The 25002-nt window shown below is 44.5% G+C and overlaps 1 protein-coding gene across 1 annotated transcript; it reads right to left on the bottom strand.

The window, feature by feature from the left end:
- Positions 1–129: 129 nt before the first annotated feature.
- LOC124315134 (semaphorin-1A-like) lies at positions 130–24847 on the bottom strand. The gene is made up of 15 exons (XM_046780580.1): positions 24208–24847; positions 15085–15181; positions 11656–11701; positions 9320–9382; positions 9139–9246; positions 8543–8630; positions 8184–8288; positions 7466–7554; positions 7239–7380; positions 6934–7136; positions 6267–6412; positions 4274–4356; positions 3897–4131; positions 3121–3798; positions 130–3042 (listed from the first exon to the last, which is right to left on the bottom strand). Exons 1-15 carry the CDS (start codon positions 24347–24349, stop codon positions 2394–2396), a joined length of 2874 nt encoding a protein of 957 aa, XP_046636536.1. The 5' UTR covers positions 24350–24847; the 3' UTR covers positions 130–2393.
- Between the last annotated feature and the right edge of the window lie 155 nt (positions 24848–25002).

Raw genomic sequence — 25002 nt, 5'->3', positions numbered from 1 at the left:
ATGGGCGTCAAAAATTTGAGTGAATCATATTTCATCCCTTGGCAATTGGCTCACTTATATTCACCCGAAGAAATAGAAAAATAGGATAAAGACAAAAGTTCGTTATGGATGGTATATATATTGTCGGTCAACAACAGACAAATTCGAGATACAAAGCGACGCATAATTTTTGTGTTTTTTTTTTTATCTTTTTGTTTTTAAGTTATTTTTTGCAAATTATTTCCGTGTTTTTTTATTTTGCACCATTTCTTTGCAAATTTTTCGGTCCGTTCCAAAAAGAGAAGAAGGAAGAAGGAGAGAGACAGACAAATATAGGTAGACGGGCAGCAGCGTGTGTGTGGCAAGATGCATGTAAAAATCTATCCGAAATGAACGTCAAAGTTTCAATTTATACACCCGCTGGTTTAGTAGGCTATTCGATTTTTTGGGTTTTCTTCAAACGGACCGGAAAAATGAAAGAGAAACGGATCAAACGAACAAACAAATGGCACACAAGGAGAGGAGGAGGGCGTTTGGAAAATTCGCCCAGCACAGAGAAAAATAAAAATGAAAGTGCTGGACACACCCACCGATTCTTTTTTCGTCCACCACAGCACAAGGGAATCAAATAATTATTTTTAATTTTGTTTTTTGTTTTTTTCTTCAATTCAAAAAATGATAATTCACAAATTTTTAAAAAATACTCACATCATTGAATCGTAGGGAGAGCCACCGTTTAAATAGCTCGGGGACAATGTATATCATATCATCAATACGCGTGTGTGCACGATTTTGAATGTCGATTTGTGTTGTGGCTGATTTTATTAAATAGGGTTTTCGGGGTTTTTATTCTTTTTTCGGGGATAACTTTGATTTAATTTCTTCTTGCACAAACCCCAACAGACGACAAAATAGTTCCCAAATATTTGGTAATTTCTTCTTATTTTGTTTCTTCTTTTAAATTGCACCTCCCGAAAAAATAATTCTAAGTTGGATCGGACTGTCACATCGCCCCAAATAACATGTGGACATTATTAGGACCGGCTTATTTTTTTTTATCATTTGTTTATATTTATTTAAAAAAAAGGAGGTGATGGGGAGGGAGAGGGGTTGGTTGGATGGGAGGCGATAGTTATAACGAACCACATCAAAAACAACGATCTTGTCGGGCTGGGTAAGGGTATATAGGAATAGACACAAATATTTTTGTTGCTGAAAAAATAATGATAAGGAAGGAAGGAATAATTACAACTAAATGGAAAGACATTTCGAGTTTTTTTTTTTTTTGGGGGGGGGGGGGAAGTAAAAGAAAAAGAGAAAAAAAAACTAGAATTTTAAAAAATATTTATAGACGGTTTGTTGTTTCCGAGCTGCTCGATACGACCCCACCCCAAAAAAAAAATTTTAAGACAAATTTATAGCTTGATAAAAAACTTTCTCTGTGTTGCATGTCGTTTCCCATTTTTCTCATCGTAGCCTTTTCTTTTACAAAAAAAAAAAAAATTAAGAAAATTAAAAGAAAAAAAAAATTAAATTTTTACCAACTTTACAAAATTATTTACACATCACCCCGGGACACAGATACAAGAAACACGGACCACAGCAAAACCAGAAAAAAATTTTTTGATGATGGGATGACGAAAAAAAAATAATTAATAATAATAGCAATTGAATTAATTTTTTCGCCAACGCACAACAAAAGAAATAATCTCGTCTTTTAAAAGAAAGAAAAAAAACGGAAAAGGAAAAAGTCGAAACAGAACATTATAAATTATACACAAATTACCGTCAGAGACGGATCTGGAGTTCTGAGATATTGGCCATCATTTGTTGTTGGTAGTATATATATCAAATTGAAAAAGAGGAGGGAAAATACACACAAGAATTTTTTCTTTTTTACTTTTGGATTTTTTTTTCCCACAATGACAATTGTATTATGTAAGATTGAAAGAAAGCAGTAGCTGGACAATTTGGACATCAGTATTGCACTGATTTCTCTACGTCTTTCTCTCTCCTTCGATTCTCGCTGGCTGGCGCACGTCGAGTTTTTGTTTGTTTTTTTAAAGATAAACCCCCCCAAAAATTATACAACACTTATTTCCTATGTCTTATTTATAAATCTGCGGTGTCAACCGGCACAAAATAATTGTTCCGTGTCATTAAAAATGGATTCAGATCGGTAGAGGGAACGCCAAACGCTTTTGTACAACAACCAAAAATCGGAAACTCAAATTTAGACAAATTGGTAGATTAATTTCAATTTTTCGTTTAATCCCAACTTAATTAAATATAATTATAATTAAATGGATAGATTAGATATTAGGGGCTAATTTCTTAATCATCTTGTGGTTTCTTTTAAATTCCATTCTGACCCCAATAAAAATATTTATTCTTTTGTCGCAGTTGGTTTTTTTTTAGAGGTAGACCTTTTTGACACTACGGGCCGTTCCGTAATTGTCGCCAAGATTTCCGGCTTTGTTGCTGGATCGGAGCGTTCCGCCGTAGAGGGCGGCCGAGCCGTCGAGCGGCCCAAGCGGCTGGAGGCCGCCCACACCTCCGACCATTCCGCCCAAGGGCACCAGCTGCTGTTGTCCGTTGTAGCCAGTCGAGTGTTGCGGTTGTTGTTGTTGGCTCCTCATCGAGCCGGCCCCGTAAGCGTCACGACTGCGGAAACTGCTGTAAGGGTCCCTGGCCGGATTGTTGGACATTGTCGTGTTGGTGGCCGTGGCGTAATTGTTGCCGTGGTCGCTGTAGGGCGCGTAGAGTCCGTTGGACGGGCAAGGTGACGGGCTCGACTCGAAGAGGGCGCCCACCGTGTTGTTGGCGTTGTTGGACGTCAGAGCCGAGTTGTGGTTGTTGATGACTTTGCGCAGGGTAGCCTTGGGCGACGTCGTGCTGTAACCGCCACCGCCGCCGCAATGGTTGCCATTCATCTGCTGCTGCTGCTGGTGCTGGACGATGTTGCTGGGCGTCAGCGTCATCGTCTTATTGACCGTCGGCATCAAAATCGGTTCGGCATACGTCGCCTCCTCTTGCGGAAGCAACTTGGGATCCTCTTGTAACCTTTTTTGAATGGACCAAATGAGGAAACGTTAGAAAATGGCGGAAAACAACAATTCCGGAATCGATGGATAATCGTACCTTCGCATGTGGCAATTTTGGCGCTGCTCAAAGTACTCGTATTCAGTGTCCGGGTAGGGCATGTTGTCCTCCTCGTTCTTGCGGCACTTGCGTCCGCAGCAGTAGCCCAGGACGAAGCCGAGAAAGAGGGCGGCCAGCGATCCGGCGGCGACAGCGATGGCCAACGTCTCGACCGTGTATTTTGGCTGTGACTCGTCGGGCGAAATGCGGGGGCCGTTGTCGTTGCGCACCGAGCCGCCGCCTCCGCCGCCCATGTCGTCCATGTCGTCCAAATCCAAACTCCCGTCCATTCCGGCGTCCATGTCTCCTCCTCCGGCTCCGTCGTCCTTGTCCACGCCGTCGGCCAAGTCGGAAGCGACGTGGCTGTGGGTGGCGAAGGATTTGCCGCCCCTGGAAGGTCCAGTCGACGACGGCGGGGAGGCCGGGAAATCGGCGTTGAAGAGCGAAGCTTCCGCCACGCCGGAAGAGGACGACGAAGCCACATATCCGGCGCTATTGTCCCGACTGGGCGGCGACTTGACCATCGATTTTCCGTGAGTCGAATCCGGGCACGACTCGTGAAATCCAGTGGCCACGTTCTGGAACAAATTCGAGCCCAGGGTCCACGACCCGACGGCCACACACTTTTGCTTCCGCTTGTCCCAGGCGCAGTACGGATCGCGTAACTTGACGCAATCGCTGGAAGAAAAAAAAAATTGAAAATCATTTCAAATTTTCCCGCCGAAATTTTAAGGTGTCGAAATTCAAATTTGGTTATTGTCAATTTTGTTGTTTACCTGCAGGTGGAGACTTTGTCGCTGTAGCAACGCTGGAGTTTGAGCGAGGCGATTTCACTCTGAGAGGAGACAACCAATCGCGGCTCTTCCGAGCTTCCGTCGGCGCCTCCGCCCACTTTGCCGCGGTGGATCATCATGTTGGTGACGGGCACGGAAACTGGGAAGACTTGCATTTCCTCAATGACCACCGGTTGGCCGGAATCCGTCCGGATGGCTTTGATGACTTTGCCGTTATCTTTTTAGAAAAAATAAAAATGAAAGAAAATGAGAAAATGAACAACAAAACCAAATTCCTTCCAACACAAATTCCCCCTCCGGTGTCATCAATTGTTGTCCAATCTCATCCGCCAAAATAAAAAGAGGCGCGTTGCGCATACCTGTGCCGATGAATAGGACGTCGTAGTATTTGCCTTCGGGCGTTTTGACTTGAGGATCCACTTCGATCTTGGTGAACCGGTGACTAGAAGATAAAAAGAAAGAAAAAGAAAAAAAACGGTTTTTCTCAAATATGGTCGGTAACAATGAGCATTCCGGGCTTCCATTTTTGTCTTTTTTATTTTTCACGGGAAAGGGGTTCCTTCTTCCGTGATGGTGGAGGGGGGGGGGGAGTAAGTTGAACAAGCTTATAATATACAGACGACTAGTACCCCAGCATTCCTCTTTCCCCCCCATTTTTTTGAAAACTTTCGACCCCTCCCATTGTTGGGAGACACGCACTGACGTTATGGCAAGCAGCTCGCCGGTTATAAATGCCACACGTACGGGGGTCCGGCGCTTCTTCGTTAAATACCTGTGCTGGGCTAGAGCTTCGTAATCACAAACGAGCCGCATTCCAGCCAGCCAGCCAGCAAAGGATTATGTACCTACTACTACTTTGGGCTTATATTTTTCCATACAAACAAAAACAACATCCAAATCTCGACGGACATGTCGACTATAACGAACAACGTTTCCTCCTCCTTCGTTTCTTTTTTCTTTTTGTTAACTGCGTGTCCAGTTTACAGCAGTTATTTCTTCCTGATTATTAACTGGGCGAGGGGCATAGAAAAAGGTACGACTTTAAAAAATGAATTTTTCAGTTGAAATCCTATTTTCGACTGTAATTCGGTAAATATCGACATTGTCACGAACAAACAAAAATGGGGGACCGTTGTCGATTCTTTTTTGGGGGGTCGGAGTGACTTTGTGTTGTGCGTTTGCAACCGTCGCCCAATCTGGCCACTAAATAGTTGTCGACCGTCAAACTGTGACAGGATCCAATAGCTAAAGAGAAGAGTCAATCCCGTCTGTCTATCTGTCTCTCTTGAAATAATCAAGTTATATCCGCTAGATAAGACTAGCGAGTTCCAGTTAACCGGCCAGAGAGGGGGAGGTCAAAGTCCTTTCTTCTCTTGTCTGTCCGTCCATTGAAAAAATCTCACGTCCGCTGCCCACCGTGCGGTCTCATTTCTCTCTCTCTACGCCTGGACCGATATAGATTTCCAAGCTCCGTGCAGATTGAATTACTTTCAGGATTTCTTTTTTTTCTTTTTTGACCGTCACACAGCTGGGCTGGCCCGGTGGGAGGGCAACCTACCCACACACAATAGAGAGAGCCAGCGATTCAATTCTCATTCGATCGACGTGTACGTATGATGGAAGCCCCTGTGTCCGCTCAACCCAATTTTCGTTTGGGTTGACTGCCCGTCTAGATTTCATAATTGGATAAAGAATAATTGACTAGAGCTGCTGCTGCTTCAGCTCCAGCTAAAGGACAATTTTTTCTCCCCATCCCCCTTCTCTTCCGCACTGGTGGGAGTGGAGGGGGGGGGGGAATAATAAAGAATCCCGACAACGAGAAAAAATAGAAAAAAAATCCCCCAAAAAATGGAAGCTGCATCCGCGCACTTTTGCTACTGCACAACGGATCAACATTTTTTCTTTTCTTCCGGTTGGGGTGGTGGAATAAAAATGGGGCGATCGATCTTGACGTTATGCACGGAGGGTTGGGGGTGGGGGAGTTGGGTATGTGAGTATACACAAGGGCGGGGTAGTGCAGTCCATACATACATGTGTGTATCCATCGCTGCAATCATAAACTACCGCACAATGGAAATAGAACGAACGGACGAAGAGAGAAAGGGCAGTCGAGCGTTAACGGGACGGAAAGAGAACCAAGGGACCAAATAGGGACGGACCCGGGTTGGTTAGAATCTCCTCTCTCAATTGGATCCTTTTTAACGAAGGCGATCAATCGTTACGGTGCCGGCCAAGGCCAAGACTTGAACGGAGAAGCACTACACTACACCATCCTCCTCCTGGCGAACACGCCCAGCAGACAACAATTCGGTAGAGGAGGAGGAAGAGGAGGAGGAGGATGTGGAAACTTACTGGAATCCCGTGCGGATGATGAGCGGCTCGTTCAACATGGACGGCACCGATTCATCCATCAGCGAATGCGATTTGATAAAGTTGAGGGTCACGTCCGGCAGAGTCTGAGAGTCGTTGACGCACTGGCCGGGCCTCGGTTCCGGCACCTAAAAAACCACACACAGACAAATTCAATATTTTTAAATTCATTTTCAATTAATTATTCCATCCGTTGTGAAATGAATTCCACATCCGACACAAAAAATAATCGAAATGCGGTCGGACAGAGAATCTCTCCAACCCCAAACCCCTCGGTCTGGATGAGGACTTGTACGTTTTCAATTTATTCCGTTTGACTGGGCATGAAGAGGAGAGAGACCAAAAAAACCCCCAAAGGAGCGATCCATCCCAGCCGCAAAAGAGCAAATCGGTTTTCTTGTGGTTTCTCTCGACTTTGAAACTTTTCCTTTTTTTTTTAAATATTGTGATTAATTCTAATGATTTTATCGGCCGCAAGAGAACCTTGTAGGAATTCCCAGCCGTTTCCGATTGGCTGGCCCAGTCAACAAAAGGAGGAAAAATACAAAAATAAATTTCTGTTTTCCTTCCTTTTCATTCCGGCCAGAGAGCAGCGAAAGAGATGGAAAAGTAAAGAAGAAGGGAAGGGAAGGAAAGACGGACAACGGACCTTGTGAGCCGGAACGGGCAGCCAGTTGTAGTTCAAGGCGGCCTGCTCTTTGAAGGCCCCGTCAAAGACTTTCTCGACGTCGTGGAGGCGGAAAGCGCAAACGGCCGAGCCGGACAGAGCGTTGGAAGGCGTCGTAAACGTGGCGTAAATTATGTCCACCCGTTTGCCCTCGTGGCGGCTTTCGTACGGGCCGGCCGTCGATTCTGTTCAACCAAAAAAGAAAAGAAAAAGAAAATCAAAAGAAATTCACACACAACCGTCCCATCTGTTGCACAAAACAAAAAGAAAAAAAAAGAGAAACTGACGGATTTCGTTAAAGTAAAACGGGTAATCTCCCGAGACGGAACAGTTGAGTCTCGACTTGAGGAACGACGTCCAGCGGTAGCGGAACTTGTGGGGTCCACCTCGATCCGATTTGCAAACGCGGGCGATCCTAGAGTACACCGTCTAGTCCAGCCAAACAAACAAAGAAAACAAAAAACAAATGACAATCGGCGTGAATGAAATTTTGATAAAAATGGAGACCACTCACCTTGCCGCAGTTCATGTACTCGACGGCCGTCTCCCTGAACGTGAAATAGACGTAATCGCCGTGAGCGAACGAGCTGACGAAATTAGGAGCTGATCAGCCAACCGTCAGAAACCAAAAAAAAGAAAAAAGAGAAAAAAAAATCCAAATGAATTAACTTGTGCGTGAGTGCGTGAACGCGGGTGTCGGGCGGTTCGGCTGGGAAATATTGATCAAACAATGGCGCCTCTAGCGTGACGTTTTAAGTGCGTACGACACACACACACACACGCAGAGAGAAAAAAAAATATCAAACAAAAAAGGAAAAAGGGGGAAAGTAATAAAAACAAAAGAAACACGACACACACACACGAAAAAAGGATATGGAACCCCAAAGTTTAGACGTTAGGAAACACAACGCACACACACCTTCCATCAATATTCTACGGGTAAGTAGTAGTACTAGTCAGTAGTCGCACATATAAACTCATCGTTCATTTCCACCCTACCACCCATTTTTTTAACCCCACCCCCACACTCATTCTTTCACGCAACTGCCATCATCGTGTTGGGAAATAAACTGGTCCCGCAATTCGATTCATAAATTTCTGAAACGAATCGATCCCGATTCCGGTGAATGCCAGTTGACACACACAACGTTGACATTTTGCACGGGGAGGAGAAAATGTCATGGGGGGGGGGGGGGGGGGTGATGACGAAATGGATTTTTGGATGGACTTACCGTTGAGATTGGTGGCGTCGTACTGCTCGGTGCGCAGCGGTTCCCGGTAAATGAGCGGATCCATTCCGGAGAAATCGGCCACCGTTCCGACAAACAATTCGCCGTCTAATCAAAAATTGAATAAAAGAAAACAAAATGAATCAAACAAAACGAAACAAATGCAAACACGCACATGGACGTGATTGAGCGATTCCGTCCCGACGACCCCCCCACAATCGATCCGAATTTTTTTCCTAGGAAAGCAATAAGGAAAAAAACAGCGAGTGGAGGTCCGTCCAGAAAGAGAAATTGCACATCCGTCCGCCATGTCAAATCGTCCAGTCTAGAAAAAGAAAAATAGGAGAGAAGGTTGCGCTTACCAACAAGGACGGCCGTGCTGTTGTGTGATGGATCGTAAGGACTGACACCCTGGCCGTTGACCTGCTTCTCCAGGACGTATTCACCTTCCTGTCGTGTAGAGTGTCGAGTGCGTCACGCGGGCAAGAAAAAAAGAAAAATAAATAAAAAAGAAAACAAAAATCAGACAACAATTTAGCGCCGGCGGGAGCTAAACGATCAACGGTGGGAGGAGGAGCTGACGTCAATCCCCCGGCACAACTTGAACGCAGTTATACACACACACAATATCGATCCGTCCCAAATAAACTGATGGTTGGTGGAAAAATCCAAAATAAAACAAGACGGTTCGACATCATCAGATGACGGCTGCCGGGGGGTTCAAAAGACGTCACATCAAACAAACACCGCCCGGCAGCATCAGGAGCATCATCTCCCCACCTTCTTAAACCATTGATCCCTCCTTATTGCCATTTTCGTGAGTGGCGCAACCAATGTCAGTCGGCAGGGCCAATCAATGTCGTCGTTGGTGAAAAAGGTGAGGATCGAATCCCAGGAACCGGCAAGGATTGCGCAGAGTGACATTTTTTTTTTTTTGGGGGGGGGGGGAGAGTTTTACCTTGTAGGAGTATTCACGGCACATGGGCTTGTAGGCGTGAGTGCCGCATAGCAACAGACGGCCGGGACTCTTCATGGCCAGCACTCGGATGTAATTCTGGCATTCCTCCTGCGGAATCAAATTAAAATAAATGGTGAAATGCTGCGGTGGTGGATATAAGATGGAAAAGTTGTGGTGGTACCTCGCTGCGTCCTTTGAGTTGGCACATTTTCACGTGATCCTCCAGGGCGAACCATTCGACTTTCTGCAAAAGAAATAAACAAATAAAAGAAATAAAATCCAACTGCAAAAACTGCTGGAAATCACTTGCTAGTGTAGTGTACATCTAAATACAGCCGGACCAGACAGTAACGCACGAAAACACGTTTGATTGAATGATGGATGAATGACGTCAATCGGAGCTACCCCAGTTGCCTGGAATGAGCGAAAGCGTGCCGAAAATTGGCCAGGAAAGAAGTCAAACAAATCGATGGCGTCTATTCGTGACGGTCACTTGCGTCCGCCGGAATTATTAATGAAACATCAGCACACTCGCCACTCCCCACCAACTTACCAGGAGCTCCAATGAGGAGCTCACAGAGCAAAAACAACCAACAGGATCGCTATACATAGCCTTTTACTACCATTAATGCCCAAGGCCTCGTCAATAAGTCAAAAAGGCATGAATGAGGCAGCGCTGGCCTGTTATCGATCCAGCTGGCCGGCACACACGACCTTAAAGCCCAAAAATAATCAAACGCCAAACTGGCACAGGGGAAAAAAAGAAAAAGTAAATAAATCAAAAGAAATATTTTTCGACTGGACATTTTTGGGTCGCCCAGTTATTTTTTTTTTTCCCCATCGGCATCTGCGTCGAGAGAAGATGATGATGAATAACGCAGCCGGACGGAAACGCTTCCTAGCTGGGAGGGTCTTTCCTCATTTTCACCCACCCCCACTACTACACCGCACATCAGCCAGTTGCAATAAGTCGCGTTCATTCCGTAGCTTTCCAGCCTGGGCAAAGCCTGGGCAAAAGTTTTGCCTGGCTCTCTCTGTGTGTGTGTGCTGCCGTCATGTCTGATTTTTCAGCATGTTTGAACTGTTGCTATATTAGGAGCTCTAGCCTCCGTCTTAGTTCCAGGGCAAAAGGGATTTGAAAGGAGCTTATTCCGGAATATCTATGTCTACACTTTTCTCACGCGCATCTTTTCTTTCCCGCAGAGAGAGAGAAAAATATAAATATAAATACACACGCCCAGTCCTTTGCCATGCCAAACGGGCACGTTTCCTAAGTCCCTTTTTTTATTTTTTATTATTATGAATATCTTTTTCTATCCCTCCTTCCCCTTTTAAAAGAAGAAAAAAGGATATTCGCCCCGGAGGAATACGAAACGATAGGGAAAATCCTCTGAAGAGAGAAGCGCATCTGTTTGATCCCAAAGTGGCGCCGTGAAGAAAAGTCGAAAGACGAAGAAGATTGAAAGAAATAAGACTCCCAAAAGGGATGGATGGATGGATGAAGAAACATAATACAGAAGAAGAATAAGGTAGAAAAACTCTTTTCTCTCTACTCGGACGCCCCAAATAAGGAGCTGTACAACAACGATGATGATGACTGACTGACCTCGACTAATAGTCGGTAGACGTACAGCTGAGTCTCTCTCTCTTTTTTTTTATCTCCATTCCTAATCAGCCCTGGGAAAATGAATAAATCATTAAGAGAGAGAATCAAGCCCGAGCTGGGCCTCACAGCCATCTTTTTTGTTTTCTTCATATGCTCATTAACAAGAGGATAGGAAAAACAAAAGAGAGTCGAGGAAAGCTCGTTAAGTCTTGCGTCGCCAATGGCTTTCCAGGGAAAGGAAAAAAAGGTTGCGCCGAGGAGGCTGTTGTCGACAGGATCTTAATTGAGCTTCCAAGTCCCATGGACACACACACACGGCAACTGCATTCTGATCCCCCGGTCTAAAACCCCTCCTCCTACCACCACCACCACCACCATCTCTCTATTATATCCATAGCTCCTGCTGCTGCTGGCCGGTACACCCCTTGTGGGGTGTGTACGTGAACTGCTGACCCATTCCGGCCACGTCCGTGAACCCCTCCTTTCCATCACTCCTTGACTGGGGAGAAAAACTCCTTTGCCTTCATTGAAAACAAGGAGCTACTCTCCTTTTTTTAGACTCTTCCATCGTCTCCCCTAAGGAGCTCCACCAGGAATTATATCGATAGAAACAAGGAGCCAGTGGGAGAGAGAGAGAGAGGGTCTTTATCATATCGATCCCTCCACCCGCTTGCCTGTGTGGGTGTACGTACACACGTACAGTATAAAAGAGAGAAAAAGTTATTCCCGGCCCAGTCAGAGTGAGGGATGAACAAGGGAGGGACAGATATGAGCAACACGACACACACAATCAAATGGAGAAGAAACAACAAGATGATGGGATAATCCAAATAGGATCCCCGTCAATTCTCCCCCCCCCCCCACCCCTCACACACAACCCAAATCTCTTTGGCTGGCCCATTTTCTTTTACCTTATTCTCCACCATGGTCGGCATGCTCAGATTGTAGACGGCATTCCTGCGATAAAATAAAAAAACAAATAAATATACAAATTAGTTTCATATTTTAATTTTAAAATTAAACATTTCGTTTAAAAAAACGAATCGACTTTCACTCGATTTGGTTCATCGGCGTGGGCGTCGGTGGGTGGGGGGTGGGAGACATTTATTGAATTTTGTGATATTGCCGTTAATTTATTTCCCCCGAAAACGTAACTGCGTAGTCGACGGGATTACACATTACACAAGCACCCGTGGGGGGGATGGGGGGTAGCCGAAAAAGGAGGATCGATAAGGGACTGCGCGCATGGGCGCCAGAGAGTTGGTTCCGACCCCACCCCACCCCCCAAAACGCCATCAAAGATCCTTTTTCTCTTCCTTTTTTTCAGATAAGCAAAAATGGAGGCTCCTTGGCTCCTTGAATGTTTCAACGCCGCTCCTAACCCCCTCCTCCCTCTCCTCCTGTCTGTCTATTAGTCTCTATTTGCGGTGGTGGTGGTGGTATTCCTTTTTAGCCGACACCCCTCCTTCTTTCCCATTTCCTCCTCCTAGTCTCCCGACTTCCGACGTCCGAAATAGCTCCCCCCCCCCCTCCCTACTCTCTTCACGATCGTGAGTGAGAAATGTCTTGTCGATCCTCTCGACTATTTTTTGGCCAACTGTAACCCCCCCCCCTACTCAACCCCCTACTCAACCCCCACCCGGAAAGGAGATATCACGACACGGACAGACAATAGACGAAGAAAAAAGGAGATTCTTCCTCTTCTTCTTCTTGTGCGGGAGCGTTTCCTTGACGACTTGGCGCGTTCAATAAAATCCCTGATGCGACACAATGCCGCCCGCCACAGTTTCTTCTCTTATCTTTTTTCGAGTTTCGCATTGGCCAACAAGAAAATCGTCGAGCAGATCCCAGGGAGAGAAGATATCGATCTTCTTTTGTTTCTCTCTCTCTCCACATCTTCTTCTATGGCCGGGACGTGATTCCCGACCGTCAGAGACTCTTGTGTGGAATATGCAAAAATATAAAGTGGAACTGGAATAGATGTCGCGCCCAATCGACCCCACCACAGCAACGCCCGGTCATAAAAAGAAACGACTGGGATGATGAGAGAATCGATCGTCAGGAGCCCAACATCATTGGCTCCTTGCACGCATGAAAAAATTGGTGTAGTACAACTTGTCCTCCATCCTCCTACCCCCGTGTGTTGTTGTCTAACGATTGTTCAGAGATAGTAGGGGGGACGCAAATCCCTCGCCCAGTGTGTGTGTTTTGCATAAGTTTCTTCTAGCTCCTTGTCTGTGTGTTAATGATCGTTTTATCATCCAGCTGGGTGAGGGGGGAGCTCCTGGGCTCCTTTTTCTTTCAAGTCACAGGGATCTTTCTCAACCAAAGTTCCATACACAAACCAACGGGCCACACGCAGACCCGACACGAGTTTCCCCAGGCCTCCGCACCCGAAACGCAAACGCGTTTTTCCCGTTTTCTTTTGACTTGTTAATGAGACACGGAGGAACTGTGTACCAGTCGCGCAGATGAGAGAGAAAACAGAAAGACGGGGTACGCCATAGTTGTTGTTGTTGTACAATCGATCCGGCACCATTGTGTGTGTACACGAGAGAGAGAGAGATGAGAGCCTGAGCTTTTGATAATCAAAAGAATCAGGCGAGAGATAACAAAAAGTTTTTCTTTTTTTAAAATGTTTCCTGGTGAAAAACAAAATTCCAGTCACGATTCGTTCCCGACTCGAAACGGTCAACCGGGATTCACGATAACAACAACCCGAAACTGACGATGTCATCAAACTGTAAATAGTTTGTTTGGTTTGGTTTTTTTTCTTTTCTTTTGCCACTGAAATGAATTTTCTTTTGTTCCAAGATTTTTTGATTCGATTGCACTTCAGCCAGAGAGACTAAATCGCGTGATTCTTTTGTATTTTTGTTTTGTTTTATTCCGGGACTGTGCGTGAAGTCTCCGCATCCGGATAGACTTCTCTCCCGCTAGGCACGCAACAACCTTTTTAGCGGCCGGGGCAAAATTCCTTTTAGCCAATAAGAATCTCGTGAAATCTCCAGAGAATTTTCGTCCCAAAAAAAAAAAAGAAAAACAAAATTTCATTTTCTTCTTTTTTTATTTTAAATAAAGCCTAGCCTCTTTTTTTTTCCTCCCCTCTCTTCTCAATATGGGCTGATTGATATGCCGGCCAGTGTCTCTCTCTCGCCCGCTGTAATAACGTTTTTCCCGTTTTACCATTTGCATAATCCAAAGAGGTGGGCTATCCAGGGTGGGGTTGGAGGGCAGAGAGAGAGGTGAATCAAAGGTTTAAGTGGAAAGGATATCCATCATCATGAGATGAGTGTGGGAGTTTGTGAAATCCCCCCCGCCCGTCCCCCCCCCCCCCTGACTCTCTCAGTCACGGCCCCCAGAGTTTGATGGCGCAATCCTCTTCTTCTTTTTCTACCAGTGGAGAAGATAAAAATACACAAAATAGAGAGATGGGGGGGGGGAGATAATATCGATCCATCGGAGAGGGAGAGGCGGCATCCATTGATGGATGGACGCATACAACTCTCTCCCCCTCCACTTGTGTACAGTCTATATAATCTTGTAACTTGTGTAATGTTTCTCTATCTCTCTCTGCTCGGCAGTGGGGTTTTTCTTTTCAATTTTGTCGGTACGGGTGGGAGGGGGTTGAGGGGTGGGTGGTTACATGTTCGACAAGTGAAAATTGCCTGTGTGTGTCATGTGATACACAATTTCATGTTTTTGTTTTTATTTTTGTTTTCTCCGATTTGATCGAAAACGATAAGGTCGTCTGAACACGTCGGGTGACGACAGCCGGAGTGTAAAAAAGATATTTGGAAAAAATAAAATTCCCTCCGCCGGAATAAAATGATGGACGGGTTGGGTTATTGGTAGCCCGGCAACCCCCCACCACTCCACTCTACTCCACTTCCTATTGGTTGTCTCGGCGGATTTCACTTGAAAAATATAAAATAAACATCCGATCCAATCTTCCTCTCCTCTTCATGTTATATAACGTACAGAAAGAGAGAGAAGACGGGAAAGAAAAAAAAAGTTGCATAGTTACCAACCATAAAAGAGTCGAAAAAAAAGTAAAACTTCTTTGATTCGACTGGTGAAGAGAAGATACACGAATCATAACTTTTTTCCCTTTTTTACCAATTCAATCATTTAAAAAGCGCCCCCGGCTCTGCACTTTTATTTTTTCTTCTTTCCTTCCGACCCCCCCAAAAGTTATATTTCGATCGCAAAAATTTAATTTCCTTCCGCTTTTTTCTGTAAAGCCAAACTCTTTGCCCGAAACATTTGATGAAAAAGATATGAAAATCTAATCAAAAGAAATATGAAGAATCGATCAAAAGATAGATTATGTACAGTACCTTGCGCCGACTAGGACGAACTCTCCATCCGACTGCAATAACCGGAAGTGATCTTTGCTGGTCGTGTTGCCTTGGAAACGGACCGCTTCGTCTGATCCTGCAAAAGAAAATCAAAACCAAATCATCAGAAAAATGTGTTACAATTCAGTACACTATATTTGGCCAGCAGATATGACTCTCAAAAATCAAATACAAATCAAAACCCAATCTACTAGACAAGCGAACCTAACACAACAGAGTGGAGGGGGGGCCCGCCACCCCCACTCCTCCGTGTTACACAAGCGCAAACATAACAACGTTGACATTCAATGCGACGTTGCTACTGCTGCTCCTATCTGGGAGGAGGACTTGATGCTCCATCTGATTGATCTCCAGTGTTGGCAGAACGAAATTGGGCGATAGAAAATGGGGTAGTAGCTAGACTAGGAGCAATAGGAGGGAGGTTAGGAGCTATTTGCCATGGAGAGAGAGAGAGAAGAGTATTGATCCGTTTTCTGGGTGGGCCCTTTTCGGGAGAAACACTATATTGCAGCGCACACGGCCTCTCTTATACATAAAGAGCACCCAGACACTCCACACAAGTACAACAGAGGGGGGGGGGGGGATAGGAAAGTGAAAGGCAGAAAACGAGAGAGTGAAATGTAGAGCAACTCTGACAAATCTCGGAATTTCTACTGGCAGAGAGATAAGATAAGGAAAAAAAAATAAAAGTTTGATTTCGGGATGATAATCACAGACTTTTTGATCGATGGCGGCAAATGGAAATGTTTCGACCACACCACTCGAGAGAGAGAAATTTCTCTCTCTCTGTCTGTGTTTGTATCGCAATTGTTACGCAATTAGAATATCAAGGGGGTCGTTAAACAGTCCAAAGTTCCTAATGGCGAAATAATTCGGCAACGCTGTCTAAAAAAAAACGGTGAATCATCATTGGCTTTTTATTCTCTTCGTGTGTGTGTGGAGATTAGAAATCTTTTGTAGTAGAGAGACACACACGCCATTGACCGATTACCGTGACGTCAACGCTAAAACATTTCTTAACTGAAAAAAATTTCAAGGAAAAACAAAACAAGTGAAAATCCGGGAGCGCTACAAAGTCCTCCCGCCGCCAAACTTTAAAATAAAAATAAAAATAAAAAAAAACAAATACAAGTTTTGTCATTTTTTTATGTGTCTAGGATAAAGGAGGATGGATCATCAAATAGAGAAGATGGGCATCGTTCAAATAATGTCCACTAAAAAAGAAAAAAAAAGATGATGGACGACGGGCTCATTTTGGTATTTTTTTGTGTGTGTGTCGTTATTCGATTTCCACATTCGCCCGCGCCCTGAAACAACAACAACAACAACAACAGCAACTCTTCTTCTTATCCAGTGATGAAATAAAAATTCTTCCTATAGTCTCGGACATTGGGGAAAATGGATGGGCACAACGACTACTGTGTCAGTCGACCCCGGGAGGAGGCCGTTAGTCACGCTCCTAGCTGCCGCTCCTAGCCAGCTCGCATTAGTGTTCTCTCTCCGTTCCGTATTACTACACAAGAGAAAAAAAAGGACAGAGATGGTGTTGAAACTCTATTAGACTAATCGCATTGTTTCTGAGCTAAAAAAGAAAAAGAAAGAGCCTGCGGGTTGGACTAGTCTGGCCCGGTAGCCCTACTTAACGGCCGCCGTGTCTATACCATCGCCCGCCCGTTTCAACCCGTCAAATAGACGAGCGTGTAATCATAACACACACACAAGACGATGTAGCGGCGTCTAGGTGAAGAAGCGCAAGGTGACGAGTCCATTCATCTTAGCCGAGGCAATGGCCATTTCAAAAAGACACAAGAGCGGCAGATGGCGCGCCCCATGTTTCAATGTTATTTCCCCACCAAACAATTCAAGAAGCTTTTAAAAAAACTGAGCTAAACTGGTGGAAAACAACAAACACACACCGTGAATAGGCTCCCTTCTCAAGACAGCTGGGCCAGACAGACAAATGCCCGTTTGACCATTTTATCATCGACAGGATTATTTATGACATTCAAAAGTTATTTTTATCTTCAGACTGGGAGAAGCTTTTATTCCATTCGACTGGGCGCGTCGGAAAGATGAGCGTTTCATCTTTTTTCCTATTTTGTCTTTTTTTTTTTTTTTTTAAATTGGATATCGAAACCATCTGCTGGGCGCACGTTCGTTAATGGCCAACTGGTAAATCTGTCGGAAGAGGACAAGGAAGGGGGGGAGCTAGATGAAACGCATTTCGTCCTTAGAAAGGGGCAAATCTGCATAGATGACGCATCTTTTTCTATTCTCCACTTTTTTTGTGGCCCCTTCACTGGAAATGATTACAAGAGATCGAAAGGGAGGAGCGCCTCCTACGCCACTCCTCATCCGGATATAGGGACTGGGCGCTTCCTTCCGGAATCGCGAGGGGTGCGGAGAGACAAGTTCGGCCAAGGGGGGAGAGAACGGACAGACAGACAGACAAGATAGTTGTATATGGGAGATTCACTCTATTCCGGTTGCTGCCTCCCCCCGAAAAAGCTTCCAGTCGGTTAGACACAAAGAAGAACACAAAATCCTCCTCCCTATAGTAGTAACTTCAACTTTAAACTTGGAATTGCATTTAAAAAATAGGCGATTTCGGGCGGGTCTCACATTTTGGATTTCGCCTCGTCAAATAAGCGACGGGGTGTGCATTTCATTTGCATATCATTATATTAAGACCAAGCTCGGCCATTTACCCCCCACCGAATCGAATTCCAAGTGGCACATCGTTCCCAATCTCATTCCAATCTCCGTCCCACTTGCGTCGATTCCACACGTACGGAAAGTGTGCGCGGGAGATTTGAAAAAAAATCAAAAGAATTTCGACTGACGTCCAACACGAGAGAGACACAAAACAAACAAGACAACAAGTTGAGGTCACGTCAAGAAAGGTCGTGGGAAGAGAGTCAGTCAGAGTCCCCCCCCCCCTCCTGCCACTATCAATAATAAAATAAGAGGTCACAAAAGAGAAACACACTTTTATAGACTCTGAGCCTCTTTTTCTTTATCTTTTCCAGACGTGTACCTTTTTTTGATAATGGACACGGGGGGAGAAGAAGAAGGAGGGTATATCTATAAGATTGCTGTTGTTGTTGTGTGGTTTATCCTCTTTTCTTTCCCATGTCGCTGTTGTTGACCCTCGTTTGCGGTTGGGGGATTTCGGTTGTTGTAGTTTTTCGCACAAGGAAATAGCCGATGGTAGATGGCGTTGGCGGTTGGATTCACCTGGCCGTTTGTTGCGCAACAATTGCCGATATCGAAAATTTGAGAGGGTAGATAAAATGTGAATTGAGTTGTGGTTTTTTTTTCTTTTTAAGTCGGCGGGATATAGACACAACCGACGTGAACCGTGACGGAATAAATCAAATTAAAAAACAAGTCCCTCGGCCACCGAAACGGGAGCGTGTGTGTGTGTGCCAGATAACGAGTTAATCAAGTCGAAAAGGTAACACGGAATCGACAAAAAAAAATAGAAACGGCAGCCGACCGAGGAGAAACGTGTCAAGTCGACGGGAGCGGGAATTCTTCGGCTGCGACGGATGTGTGAGCGAGAGATGCGCCAAGGCACGGCACACATTTTTCCATCGATTTCCATTCCCAGTTCTTTTTTTCTTATTTTTTCACGGTCCAAGTGGTCCGTCGACTTTGGCTGTTTCTTGGCACTTTGGGCCGGCCTCCCCCATTCCGTTCTCTCCTGATTTCTCCGTGATTGAGCCAATTCAAACTCCGCCCATCTTTTTCTTTTTCTTGGCTCGGCTCTACTACACTCACGTACCTCGCACAAAAGCCCAACATTGTTGCCATTTCGACATTGTGTTTTATACCGGGAAAAAATTCGGGTCCCTTTTGTGTGTTGTCACACAAACAACGACAATTCCAGCGGAATTATTTCTTTTCTTTTCCTCTCACTCTCTCTAGCGCAATTCCAGTGACGTCATTCTCCGCAGTTCCGACAGAATGCAATAAATGACAATGGGAAGTGGGGGGAGAGAAGTAAAATATTATCATTTCGACAGACTTGGGTCGGCCCTTATGGTCATGTCAACGCGTCTATACACAGTCCGTTATGTGTGTATTGTAATAATATCTCGACGGCTGCTGTGCTGGGGACCTTTATCCGTCTACGTCACATGGCGCAGCACCGACACTCCCTGGACCAGACGACAATAACAACAACCCAAGCTGTTGTTCTTGTTGTCCCACACACTGGACAGAGAAAAAATCCAGCTCTAGCTATTGTTTCAGACCAGTAAAAGCAATGAAGAAATCGCCTCTGGCTGCTCCTTCTTTTGTTAGATTCTTTAAATAAAAATATTTTTAAAAAAATGTTTTTTCCAGACGTCTAGAAAAAAAAAAGTCCAGGGTATCCAGGGAACAACAACAACAAGAAAAAAGGTTCTGGTAGGAGAAGAAGGGAGAAAAAAATGGAAGTTTTGAACAGCAGGGGATGATGTGGAGGGGTTCGGCCTACATGTATAATATACCAGGGCTGGCTATTATAGAACGAGAGAAAGTTTTGGTAGTGTTATATAAAAAAAAAAGGCTCTCTCTCTCTCCCGTGGTGCATATGTGATGATGCACCGACTCTTATTTCTCCTCTCTCTCCCACTCTACTCCCCTCCCCTCAGATATTTTATTACATTTTTTTGGCTTTGGGGAGGAGGGCCTGCCCGTCGACTTTCCTCGTATCTACGACACAGACGCACTAAAGCGAACGGCCCCACGAGTCTCCCAACCTCACGGACAATGTAACACACACACAGACAGAGATATCGATTGGGTGACGGCCAGGCCATATAGTCACCCACCAGCAAATGCACAAACCCCCATCCAGTTACCCCCGAAAAAGACGCTGTGGGCGGGCCAACGCGATAAATCTCCAAACACAAACACACAAAAGACAAAAGAGAGTCGACTATATGAACGTCTGTGTTTAACCTGAAAAACCCACACAGAGAAAGAATAAGGCAAGAAAAGGCAAATAAGATGGTAAACTTAGACTTTAGTACTAGAGGGTTTTAAACCTCATAAACACGTCCTCCTCCTGGAAAAGAAATTCCACTTTTACGACAGTGTTCAACCGGCAACGCTGTGGAAACGATTTGAAATCATCGGCCATCACAGAGCATCACCACACACTAGAAAAAAAAGGGCGGTCAATTTGATTTGTGTGTGGTCAATACAATCACACTAAAATGGCCTCCCCCACCACCACCACAAATCAAAATGGGCAATCGGAATCCAGGACCCAAAGAAAAACGTGTTTTTTAATACAAAAAAAGAAGATGGTACCACACACACAAGACACCTGGAATTCCAATAGACTCGGGGGGTTCTCTCACCTGTCGGAATGTAGCCCCCTCCCACCCACCCACCACTTTTGCATAGTTTTGGCCCTGCTGCGAGCCGAATGACACGACATACATTTTCTTGCTGGCTTCAAGTACACCAGTCCATCAAGTAGACAAGGAAATGGAACGATATAAATTCACGTTGTCTGTGTCGGGAGGGGGGGGAGCTGATGGAGTCGTCTCTCCCCAATTTTCTTTTAGGGTGGCGGTTCCTGCAAGTCATAAATAACTTGGACTTTTTTTTTTCTTTTCTACCCTGATTACCACCAGCGCGGGTCTCACTCGCCATTTTTCTAGTCGGGTTAACCAACCACCATCCGCATTCAAACAACAACAGCCAACTCGACGGTAAATCACCCCACAAAAGTGAAGTAGCTGCAAGAAATGAAGAATTGGGCGAGGAGCGGAAACCACACCCAGTCCTTTTATCTTTAGCGCCGAATCTCCCCTCCCTCCTTCCTTCCGTCTAATTAGATAACAACAACCCAAAAAGAGAAAAAAAAAGGTCAATAAAATCAGCACGTCATCTCCAGATTAGGAGACACAGCCGAAAAGGAAGAGGCAAAACCAATGACGCAACCGCCGAAAAACTTTGAACTTTCCAAGGGACCTACCAAAAAGTTTTGAGTTTTTTTTCCACGCAATCAATAAGACCCCGACCATGAAATAATGGGAAAATAAATAAATAAAAATTCCTTTCCCTTAACGAAATGGCTTCTTCCCTATTGTTTTTTGTGGGGCTGTTAAAAAAATTGCCAGCGGTTTTCTTCCTCGGTGTTGTTTTTCTTGCACACACACACACACAGAGTAAGAGTGTGCTATTATTGTGGGCGGGTTATGGGTCGTCTCGCCAATCTTTTTTTTCCTAACCAAAAATATTTTTGTTTTCTAGAAACGGCGGAGCGAATGAGAGTTCTGTTTTAGTTTCTTTCAAATTCCGCGCGCAACTTTATTGCACGGACATTTTTTTAATTTTTAAAAAGTAGAAAATAAAAATACGAGACCATCATCCAAGGCCGGCCCCACTGGGTAGTAAAAAAAAAAAAGAACCCAAACAACCAAAAGAACTGGCCAAGTCCAGAGTTTCTTGTGTGTGTGTGTGTGTGTGTTGGGTTAAACGATGGAAAGTCGGTGGACAAGAGAAAAGCTGATGAAAAGAGAAGCCAAAGAAGAAATTTCTTGTTTCTTCTTCTTTGGCTCTCGACATGATTTCCCTGCGGAGTGTGTGGAAGCAAACGGATGAATGCGAGGAGATGGGAGAAAATGGGAGAATGAAACTAGAAAGAAGCAGAGAGAGAGAGAGGGATGATGGATGAGATACGACGGTTTGTCCAGTTGCCAACAAAATAAAAGAGAAGGACGACCCAGGGGCGCCCCTGGATGTTTTTCCCCCCTTCATGGGGCTCTCGCAAGTTCTCTTCTTCTGTTGGAGTTTATTTTTCTTTCTTGGTTGAAAAACTGCTGCTCCTGGCTACTGCCCTTTCGGTTTTTAGGAGCCTGGTGGAATGCCTCCCAAGACACACACTACACCAGGCCCATCGTTCACTCTCCTCCTAGCAAACTGGGGAAAACGGGCAGACATTCAATCGACACCAGAGATCCCCTGAAAGTTTTTCATAAAAGGCCCCTTCGTCCCTTGTGCAAGGCAACCAGATGATCAACGACCGAAATCGCGCAACCAAACAACAACAACAACAACAGCAGCAACTGACGGAGGAATAAAATTTGAAGTTTTCAGTGTACGCAAGAAAAGAAGAAGAGAGGGGGGAATAGCGGGTGATTCATCATCCGCCGAGTCATTAAACAATTCCATGGAGCCCGACAACAACAACAACAAAGGAAAAAGTCAACCGACTGTGAATCCAATGTCCTGTCTGTCTGACTGAATGTCTGTGAGAAAAAGCCAACAAGACAGGAGAGAGAGAGGTAATCCAGCTGATGAGTCAAGAAGCTCCGGCCGGATGACGAGCTAGCCGAAAGAAAAAAATATGAAACGTGAAACTTCTTAGCTATATCTTACGACCCTGTTGCTCTTTCCTACTTAGTACTTTGATGCTTCTTCTCCAATAGCTTCTTCGTCTTGGCCCCCCCCCCTTAAAGGTTGTGGCCATCAAAAGTAAACCAACACCGTGCGAGGTGCGGTTTTTTCTTTTTCCCCCCTTCACTTGTCTTATTGTGGCCCACATTAAAATGCATTACGATGTGAAAGGGAGAAAAAGACAAACTGGTAACATTAGATGTCGCCCTAATAACCGCAGAATAATAAAAAACCAGGTGAGTCGCCGGTGGTGGTGGTGTCCGTCATCCAACGGGAGAAAAACTGAATGGATGGATGGCAACTTAACCTTTCAAGACAACCCGAAAAAATTATGTTTTAAACTTGAATGATACCGAAGCCAAAAAGCCCTAGAGTGTAATTTTGTGTTTGTATAATCAGACAGACATTTACATCTTATCTCATTGGCTTTTAAAAGAGAAAAGAGAGTGGAGAGAGATTCTCTTTTCATAAGTCGTACACATGACATCGAGGCCAACAGGTTAAACTGAATGATTTGTTTTGCATGTTAAGTTATGAGATTTCTATTCTCTCTCAGACGAAATTTTAAACAGAGAGAAGACACAAGACACATCCTGCCGGAAGTGGTTTCCCCCTCCTTTTTTTTGGTCGAGAAAGAAAAGAGATTGAATATTTTATAACGGGAAATCACAACAAACTTTCTTCGTGAAAAATAATAAAAATAAAATGTTCATTCTTTATTCACTCTTCAACCGTGAAAAATGAACATTAAACTTTTTTAAAAATTCCCCCCCCCCTTAAAAAACATTTCAGGGAGGAGACCAAACGGGGGGAAAAAGAAACGATAAAACCAAAATGCGTGTGGATGTAGATGGGGTATAGACGACAGGTTCAAAAGGAGTAGAGAATCTTTTTTTAAAAAAATGATATTCACCTGGAAATAACGCCACACACACAAAAGACGATTTATGGTGGAACGCACCCAGAATTTTAAAAAAATAAACCGAACAATAAAAAAAGTAGAAAATACATTTCAGACGGTTTTTTTTTACAAGGTAGATGAAGATTGTCCCACCTGGACCCTCACATCCACACACACACATTTGATCCGCTGGTGAAGAAAAACCTTTTTCCCCTATTTTATTGCTATTATTTTCTGGGACAACAAAAGGATCAAAACCACACCAACCCCAGAATGAAACCCCTTTCTTCTTCTTGTAGCTATTAATAGGTAAAAAGTCTATTGATATTCTTTTTCCCTATCTGAAAAGAAAGTTTCCGTCTCTAATGAAGAGAATCGATCCACTAAATAGTGTACGGTCCACCAGACATGCAGGTTTTCTCTTGGAAATTAGAATTTACATTTTCTTCCTCTCAATTTTTACAACGAAGGGGGAGAGAAATTCATCCTGGTGTGTGTGTGTGTGTGTATATTTTCATTTGAAATAAATAACACACATCAGGTGACCATCTGGTCTTGGTCTCTAAGATGGGCACGCGACAGCAGCTGGTAGTGCTAGGCACCTTCAGGGTTTGTCTATTATTTTTTGAACTGGAGGGGGGAGGAAAGAAAAGCAACAGGAATAAATAAGACCAAAGTCAAGTTATTTTTCTACCCCTATAGAATTGACCATTTCCTGTTTCAATGGGGGGAACTATCAGACAGGAATAACATAACCATGAACGAGAAGTAAAAGAAAATGTTTTTTTGGCAAATCTTACCGTAAGGAACGAACATGATGGGCCTGACGTTTTCTTGCCACGACGACGCCCAACACGACGACGACCACGCCATCATTAAAATTAATCCAAACATGGTGGCAGTTGAATAGCCGCTCGTTTTAGCAGCAGCAGCAGCAGCCATTATTTTTCAGTTTCTTTTTTTTTTCCCACACAGATGGATCACAGCAGATGGATATTTTCTTTCTCAATCAACAAAATCGGCAGTCAAATGATTCCTGGTAACAACATTTGGTGGCAAAAGAGAGATTTATGTTGGTTGGTTGTGTGTGTGTAAGATATTTTTTCCACAAGAGTTTTCAGCCACCGATCTCAGATGACGCCATGTCGTCTCGCACACACACACGGAACTTTTTTCGGGCTGGCAAATCGATAACAGCCCCCAACAAACACTTTTGATTATTTCTCTACCAAGAGATTTGTGTGTGTGAAACTTGTTTGGACAAACACACTGAAATTTTTGTGTTTGCTGCTTTTTCCAACGATAAAAATAGTCGGGGGGGAATAAGGGGGTGAGGGGGAGAAATGCAAAACAGACACACACACACACGACCGAGCAGCAGCTTCGGTGAACGTAACGAACCGCCAACAACTCTAGGACTGAAGACCAGCAGTCAACTGCATCATGGCAACTACCTCAAAAGAGAAGCTTTTACACCCCCTACGGCTGTTTTTGGGATGAAATTCGCCCGAGGGGACACTGCGCAAGGCCGTTGCAGAAGGCCGACAAAAGTGGGGTCGGGATGTGGGGGGAGTGTCTAATGTTGGGAGGAAAAG

The sequence above is a fragment of the Daphnia pulicaria genome, chromosome 11, assembly GCF_021234035.1.
Source record: "Daphnia pulicaria isolate SC F1-1A chromosome 11, SC_F0-13Bv2, whole genome shotgun sequence".
NCBI lineage: Eukaryota > Metazoa > Arthropoda > Branchiopoda > Diplostraca > Daphniidae > Daphnia > Daphnia pulicaria.
This window is presented reverse-complemented; position numbering and strand designations above follow the sequence as displayed.